The 7,559-nt window shown below is 39.6% G+C and overlaps 3 protein-coding genes across 5 annotated transcripts in view; all 3 read right to left on the bottom strand.

The window, feature by feature from the left end:
- Nucleotides 1-3,769, bottom strand: part of LOC104807897 (lipoxygenase 6, chloroplastic-like) — a 10,200-nt gene extending 6,431 nt beyond the window's left edge. Inside the window, exons 1-8 of the mRNA XM_010533336.2 lie at nt 3,308-3,769; nt 1,963-2,237; nt 1,610-1,844; nt 1,178-1,510; nt 987-1,072; nt 781-894; nt 401-696; nt 4-253 (exon numbers count right to left, since the gene is read on the bottom strand). Of these exons, the coding sequence (XP_010531638.1) occupies nt 4-253; nt 401-696; nt 781-894; nt 987-1,072; nt 1,178-1,510; nt 1,610-1,844; nt 1,963-2,237; nt 3,308-3,701 (1,983 nt within the window). The 5' untranslated portion in view covers nt 3,702-3,769. The remainder of the gene's footprint in view (nt 1-3; nt 254-400; nt 697-780; nt 895-986; nt 1,073-1,177; nt 1,511-1,609; nt 1,845-1,962; nt 2,238-3,307) is intronic.
- LOC104807899 (lipoxygenase 6, chloroplastic-like) overlaps nt 1-7,559 on the bottom strand; it is a 26,870-nt gene that overhangs the window by 11,271 nt on the left and 8,040 nt on the right. The gene's annotated exons all lie outside the window — the stretch shown is intronic.
- Nucleotides 4,933-7,257, bottom strand: LOC104807890 (urease-like). Of its 3 annotated transcripts, none has more exons than XM_010533322.1 (7): nt 7,106-7,257; nt 6,867-7,025; nt 6,465-6,632; nt 6,005-6,139; nt 5,747-5,818; nt 5,422-5,643; nt 4,933-5,331 (listed from the first exon to the last, which is right to left on the bottom strand). In XM_010533322.1, exons 1-6 carry the CDS (start codon nt 7,109-7,111, stop codon nt 5,422-5,424), a joined length of 762 nt encoding a protein of 253 aa, XP_010531624.1. In that variant the 5' UTR covers nt 7,112-7,257; the 3' UTR covers nt 4,933-5,331. The 3 variants fall into 3 exon arrangements, with proteins under 3 accessions (XP_010531624.1, XP_010531625.1, XP_010531623.1); XM_010533323.1 differs by having other exon boundaries at nt 4,933-5,317; XM_010533321.2 differs by having other exon boundaries at nt 4,933-5,285; nt 7,106-7,256.

Below are 7,559 nucleotides of genomic sequence, written 5' to 3'. Positions count from 1 at the left end.
AGCAGGAAGGCCTTCCATGTCGAAACGCCACATACTGTTGTAAGCTGCAGAGCTTAATTCCATGGCGTATTTCCCGGGAGTGAAGGAGCTTTCGATAATCCCAGCTCCATTTATCAGACTCTGACGTGCAAGCGCATTAATCTCGAGAGTGTAACGCATATGAGGATGAAGGATCTTGAAGATCGGATGCATCGAACTCAGATGTCTGTTAGTAGCAATGATGTATGGCTCCATACAAGCATGTGTCCTTAGCCTGGAAATCACACTCAGACACAGAAAGATATATATATAAGCCGAAGAACAATTTAGCCGAAAAGATACAAAACCCTTCACACAAAAATAAAGATCTCATATCGGATCTACCGTATACAGAGGGAAAAATCCATCACATTCATCTTACCAGTGGTTTACGAGTTGATGAACACCGGCATCATTTGAGCAGACATGAGCTTTAGCTAGGTTCCAAATCCAGTGAGTTGTACCGTCATGCCCGTGGGTATAAACGAACTTGTTCTTGGACTCCGATGTGGGAGGCAGTGAAAGCTCTATAGCCAACGGCCTAAGGGTCCCCGACTTTGAAAAGAAGAAAACTGTTCGGGAAGCGTATGTTTTCCTGTCCAAGGAGTTTATCTTATCGACGAACGGCATGAGCAAGTCGTGGTAATCAAGAAGAAACAATCTCTTCTCCTCGAGGGCCTGCAACAACCGAAAAACTCACATGTCTTAAGGCACCTGATCATATATATATCTATGCATGTATTCACGAAAACGATATCTAACCTTTTCAACGGTCATTCCATAACGCTCAACTTCTCGAGCAATCACTTCTTCCGTGAGAGCGGATTCAGGGGACCCGTAAACAGCCGGGTCAAGCTTGCTTCGAATTGGAAGCTCCTGTCATAGCACAAATAACATTTTACGACTTCCCCAATAAGGAAAAAAAGCCGATAAGACGGTATATGTGCAGATATTAGACAGTACAACACCTTTAGCAGCTCAATGTTCACAGGATTGACCCCAGCCAGTGCTTGACGTGCAAATTCGTTGTCTCGTAACCATGCGAATCTGTCCCCTGTATATTGAAAACAGAAAGCACACGAGATGGGAAAACTATTGAGTTTTCTTTCTGAAGAAACTTGGCGTAGTGATGAATCAGGCAATAGAGTTGGCAGATTACTCTTTATGATGGCTGGAGTGTCATATCTGAATAGTCTTTCTCCGACGTTAAGGATTCCATCCATGAAACCGCCAAGAAACCCGCCAAGGCCCGTTGCTTTTGGCTCGCTATCTCTCAAGACAATGCCGGCTTTGTATAAGTTATCAATGTCGGAAAAGCAGTTAAAGGGGACGTCTGAATTTGACAATGCTGCAGCAATGGATGGCACGAGATTGTGAAGGAGTGCCTTCAACCGTCCAGCTGAAAAAGTATCTCTCTTGATTTCCTCAAAGGCTTCATCTCTCGGAACATAAAATTCATCCTTCTGCTTTCCTCGGGTCTCAAATTGTGGATCTGACCGATCCATGAAATCAAGAACCAAAACCGTTTCGCATTAAGACAAAGTACAAATTTATGGACTTTGATGAATCAAATGCTCAAAGGGATGATCACCTGTTGGAACTGGAGGCCGACCAGTCCTGCACCGTCTCGGATATGGCATTTCTGGACCACCCAAAACGGGTCTCGCTTGATCTGGTTTCCGGGGATCGCCCAAATCGTTATAAACATCGTAATCGTAGATCCTCTCATGAGGCTGCCTCTGTCCATTCCCATCACCACGAACACAGATCAAGTCTTGTTGACGTAGATCTTTGATCCCAGCAGGAGTCTGGGAAGGTAAGTACGCCTTTTCACAGCAGACAGAAAATTGAAGTCGCCACGGAGTTAGGAATCGTTTTCTCAAAACTCAAACAAGAAAGAATCCCGGACAAAGTTGAAAACTTTTTCATGAAAAATAGACTCACTTGACTTCTGAAGATGACCCTACACTCGGGATTATCTTTCTTGGGGTGGATCCATGAGTTTCCAGGGAAGAGAATGGATTCACCAGAATCACGGATGATAATCTCCGACAAGTAGAACTCTTTGCCGAGGAGGTTGGTGACAATAATTGCGGCTGGTCTTCCAAAATCCGAGGGGACAGCGAAATCTGCTGTGTATCCGACAACGTGGGAGTTTTCCAAAATCCTTGGAAGTCCTCTCACTGGAGTTTCCAAACTCCTCCTGCCTGTCTTCGTCTCTGCAACATGAAAACAACAAGAAGAAGCATTTCTTCACTTACTCTTCATCATATAATTTCTTACATTTGCAATATCATTGCAACTATCTAAACCAAAGGGCTTGCCAGAGAAACCGACGGGAATAAGATTTTCATCACAACTTCGGATGTTGGATTTAATTAATTAATTAATTAATTAAACGAGGTAATCGTGAGTCGTGATTGACCTGATTTCTAGATTTTTGTGAAAAAATCTTATATCAATTAAAACTTGGATAATATTAAAGAAACTAATTAAAGAAAAATGAAAAAAACATCGAAATATATGATATTAGTGGTATTTAGTTTGGTAAAAGTCTAAAAGATACGGTGGTATGGAAGTGGGGGATACGCACGTAGATGAGTGGGAAAGTGAACCCAAAACCTCACATACAATATATATATATATATATATTATACTAATTTTATTTCTACATAGTATTGAAGTGTTGCATCATTGAGCTATGAGGTACAAAATTAGTATATGATCTAAAAATTTAATAAAATCTATATCAAATATAAAATAAATAAAAAATTTCAATACGAACAACATTCAGAAGAAATAAAAAAACAAATATATACGACACTAAATAGAAAATTGATAAATATCATTTTTAGAGAAAAAAATCCAATCAAAAAGTAATATTTGCATCTAGTATAAGACATAATCAGATAAAGAAAAAAAAAAGAAAATAGCATTAATGTAATTAAGAGCTTATGATTATAATATTGGATCTACTGATTATTAATTAATCAATGATCCATTTATCTTAGAGAGCAGTGCCCAACTTGTAGCTTCAGCAATCAATAATGATAATTAAATGCATTAGAAGTAGCTGTCATGATCTTGAGTAAGAAAATGCATGGAAATTCAAGAGAAAAGTCATAAAAAAAACCCAGAAACAAACAACGTCCTCTAAGCTCTCAATTTTTGTCTTTTTGTTGAAAACGTCAACTAAGTTTCTGAGCAGAAATTTCCCCGATTCGCTAAAAGCACAAACAGAAAGGGCTAATTTGAATTTCAAAGCAGTAAAGAGAGGGCGAAACCTAACCAGGATCGATTTCTTCGCTAACAAGCTGAAGCAAAATCCCTTGCCCGATCGCTTTCATCAAAAGCTCCAGCTGATGCTCCACCTTCTCCGTCAGCTTCTCCTTCATCTTCTTCCGTATCTTCACCACCGCAGTCACCGACTTCGATCCGCCATACGAAGGTCGCGGCAACTGATCTGGAGCTGAAATTGGAGATCCGCTGCTCTTCCCAGCCTCCTCGACGGCCTTTTCTTCGCGGCTGATCACTGCCCGGACCTGTCCGGAGCGAGGTAAGCGATGCCGCTCGAACCGCGGTCGGGCGAGGAACGAGCTCCTTTCTCCGGCGATGGAGAACGGCGGAGATCGCCCTAGCTTGACGCCGTGGAAGGTCGTCTTCACCGGAGAGACTGCGAACATTTTTTTTTGTTTTCTTCTCGGTTCTTCAGTATCGGAGTGTAGATATTTATATATATTATTACTTTATTAATAATGACATGGACGACGTGAGATGATGCCGGTGGACCTCGTGCAATTCATTTCCATTAGAAAATTTGAATTTATTGTTAAAAAATAAAAAGAAAATTAGTAGACTATTATTTTTTAACCATTGGGAACGCTCTTCGAACTTCGATAATTATTTGACCGTTGACTATCAAAATGACACGTGCTAAATGATCGTAACGAGAAATCTTTTCTCTGTCAAACAAGTTCATAATACTTCAATTTTAGAGAAAACATAATCAATGAACCTCTTAGGTCATCTTTTTTTTTTGTCAAACAAGTTAATAATAATACTTCAATTGTAGCACGTGCCGCTTTGATCCCCACCAAGCCAGTGTTTGGTTTCCCACTGGCATAGCCCATTGTATAACCCATTAAAGATAATAAAAGCTGATCCGATCAAAGGATCAGATCTTATTCAGTTGATGTCTCCGGCAGCATGTACAATCACTAAATAAAAGGCGGTAAAACCGGATATCATAGATCAAAATCTAAACTAATCTCGGAGTCGGGAACAACTCATGTCATTTGAATTATACTATCCTCTCCGACTTGAAACTCGAACTCAGGACAAAACAGACATTTGCATTCTCGTTCCACCGATTGAACTAACCAATTTAGGTTATTAATCATTGGCCTTTGTCTAGTACTAAGCTCTTCTCACTAATCATTCAAAAAAAAACTTAATTTAATCTTTGGCTTTTTTCTTAATTTGTAAACTATTACAACTAGTGCAAGACAAGAACATCTACTGCTGAGATGTTGAACAGAGAAACGTGTTGAACCCTGTGTGGACATAGACTTGGGTATACGTATTACCTTTTCAATTATTTCCTACCAACCATTACTTTCAGCAACAACAATATAAATAAGTGTATATATATATATATATATATATATATTTGGCATGAAAGTATATATATTGTTGTTGAGGCTAAAGTGTAAATGGTCCATGATATAATAAAAATAGGGGCGTGAGCGCACATCAAACTTGGATGAGTTGTGGCAGATAGAAAAGAGCCCAGACTGACCTTCACGAAGTCCAGCTAAGAACCTCGAGGCAGTGTGTATATTTTAATTGTTATTTATACTTTGCAATTCCATTTATATATGTATACACACACAAACACACATTCATAGTTTTAACTGTTTAAGACGCCAAATCTTGATAATTTACGGACACATGAAACCCATGTGGCCTATAGAAATATGTTTCTCTTCGTAAACTAAGAAAAGTCAACATAGGTATCCATGTTGCAAACGCAGTCATTATCCTTAGTGGTTTCCATCTATCTCAGCTATTATGTGTTTTAAGAACCCCGAAAACAGATTCCAAATACGAAATAGAGAAATTGGAAGAAGAAAGTGACACGCACCATCTGAAATTGTGTGTTCCAAGAGAAGAAATGGCACCACCAACGACTGTCTCCCGTCGCTGTTCTCTAGAAAAAGTTGCTCCCTTCCTCACTGATGATACTTTTGACCCAGTTGTCTCATGCCCTTAGAAAAGAAGATGCTGTTTTGAGTGATGGCTATGGAAAGGATCCTGTGGTTTGCTTCATTACCTTCCCTTTGTTGCGTATTTTACTATTTTTAACGGTTTGGACTAAATGAGAATTTTATTTTAAAAAGGTACCTAAAAGAGGAAGTAGTTCCGAGAGAGAGGGACCGAAGTGGCTGGAGAGCAGGTGAGGATTTCGCCGTCTGCTTTAACTACGTACGTCTCGGGATCCACTGCGATCTCGGGAAGGGAATCGTTCAGTTTCATGTTGAGTTTCGTGAGTCCCCTAACTCCAGACACCGCTTCCACTCTCTTCTTAAGCCCGTATGCCTCTTTTACCCCGTTTCTTAGAGCAGCCTAGTTAAGAGGCGAGAAAAGAAAGAACGAAAGTAAACGTCACCTTAAATCCACGGTAGTTAGGTGCAGGAAAAAAGGAAGAGAGAGTTAAATAGATTGATGCCTTGCTAACAAAAACTATGGAGTTTTCACTTCCAGCCTTGCCGAATGCTCCAAACATAGGTCTTGATATCACCTACGATCGATTTCATGAACATTGAGTCAATGACGAGTTGTTATTTTTGAGGTTGTGATACATAATAAACCTGGAAACTTCCAGAATTGAATATGCTCGTGTTTGTTGGTTTTTAATTAAAGATAAAATGACCTTGCAATAGCTCGTCTCACTCAGAAAGAAAGAGCAATTCAGACTACTTCTTACCGGTTCAGGAGTTGGTATGCTAGCATTTGGATCGCCCATATTGGCCCAAGCGATTTTACCGCCTTTTATTACCATTTCTGGTTTTGCTCCAAAGAATGCTGGCTTCCATAAAACCAGATCAGCCAGCTTCTTCTCCTGCAAAGTTTGTGCATTGCCGAGTTTTGTAAACGAAAACTGAGTTTTCGACGTGAATTCCTACCTTCTGAACAGTAACGATGCATTTGTTATCCTGCCTATGAGGGGATTACTGCATCAACATTTCTACTTTATTTTGAACCTGCGAAATCCCCGCTAGAAGTAACACCACTAACTTCTACAGCCCTAGAATCACCTTTGAAGATGCAGAAGCTAAGCACACGTCAAGTAAGAGAGATTCACAAGTTTAGTAGTTAATGGACAAACGTGAAAACGAAAACTGTTTAGTAGGAGGATAATGGAGCGTATGGTGTAATTGGTATACCTCCACCGAGCCGATAAAATTATTGAACCCATTTGTTATAGCTGGATTTATAGTGTACTTCGCAACATATCGCTTTATCCTCAAGTTATCATCATCGGCTGCACGAGGATCAAGGGGTCCCCTCTGCGCCTTCATCTTATCAGCAGTTTGCCAAGTTCTGCTTATCACCTAGCAACAGAGGTTTATTGCAATAAGCCTTTGTTGAAAGTTTTTCCGTAGATCATATAAACAACATAGGTAATTATGCATCAGGAAGCAAAGTAATTTTCCAGTCATTAAAGTGCTGTAAGTAATTTTGTGAAGTTTACCGCTTAACAGAACCTAACAAAAAAGATGAAGTTTAGAGTAATCTAGATTCTAGATGATAATACCAGAAAAAGTCTGTGAATAAAAACTAAGAACCTCTCCAATGCGACCCATGGCTTGTGAGTCAGAAGAGATGATGCTAATTGCACCGATATCATGCAATATGTCCTCAGCAGCTATTGTTTCAGCCCTTATCCTTGACTCGGCAAAAGCTACATCTTCTGGAATGTTCTTGTCGAGATGATGGCAAACCATCTGCATGCATTATTTGCCATTACGCTACTAAAAAGAACTACGTAGAGCAATTCAGCATTTATTGTATAATCGTCTCATACCAACATATCAAGATGTTCATCTATGGTATTTATTGTATATGGCCGCGTCGGGTTGGTTGAAGACGGGATGACATTTTTGACACCACATACTTTGATGATATCTGGAGCATGCCCACCACCCGCACCTTCACTGTTCAGTTGGAATTAAAGATAACAATTTTCAGATCACTTAAACATAAGAATTATCTTAACTTTGACAAAGTGGATGAACATATGGCATCTAAGTAAGCCTAGCTACAAACACAAATGGCAAGATCAATAGCTGAGCTCAACCTGTCAAAACAAGTTAAACGTGATTAAACAATCGTGCCTACTTCCCCAGACTGACCTTCACGAAGTCCAGCTAAGAACCTCGAGGCAGTGTGTATATTTTAATTGTTATTTATACTTTGCAATTCCATTTATATGTGTATACACACACAAACACACATTCATAGTTTAAGACGCAAAATCT

This window comes from Tarenaya hassleriana, unplaced genomic scaffold, assembly GCF_000463585.1.
Source record: "Tarenaya hassleriana unplaced genomic scaffold, ASM46358v1 Cleome130, whole genome shotgun sequence".
In the NCBI taxonomy this organism is placed as follows: Eukaryota; Viridiplantae; Streptophyta; class Magnoliopsida; order Brassicales; family Cleomaceae; genus Tarenaya; species Tarenaya hassleriana.
Note: the sequence above shows the minus strand (reverse complement) of the source record. Positions and strands in the feature narration are given on the sequence as shown.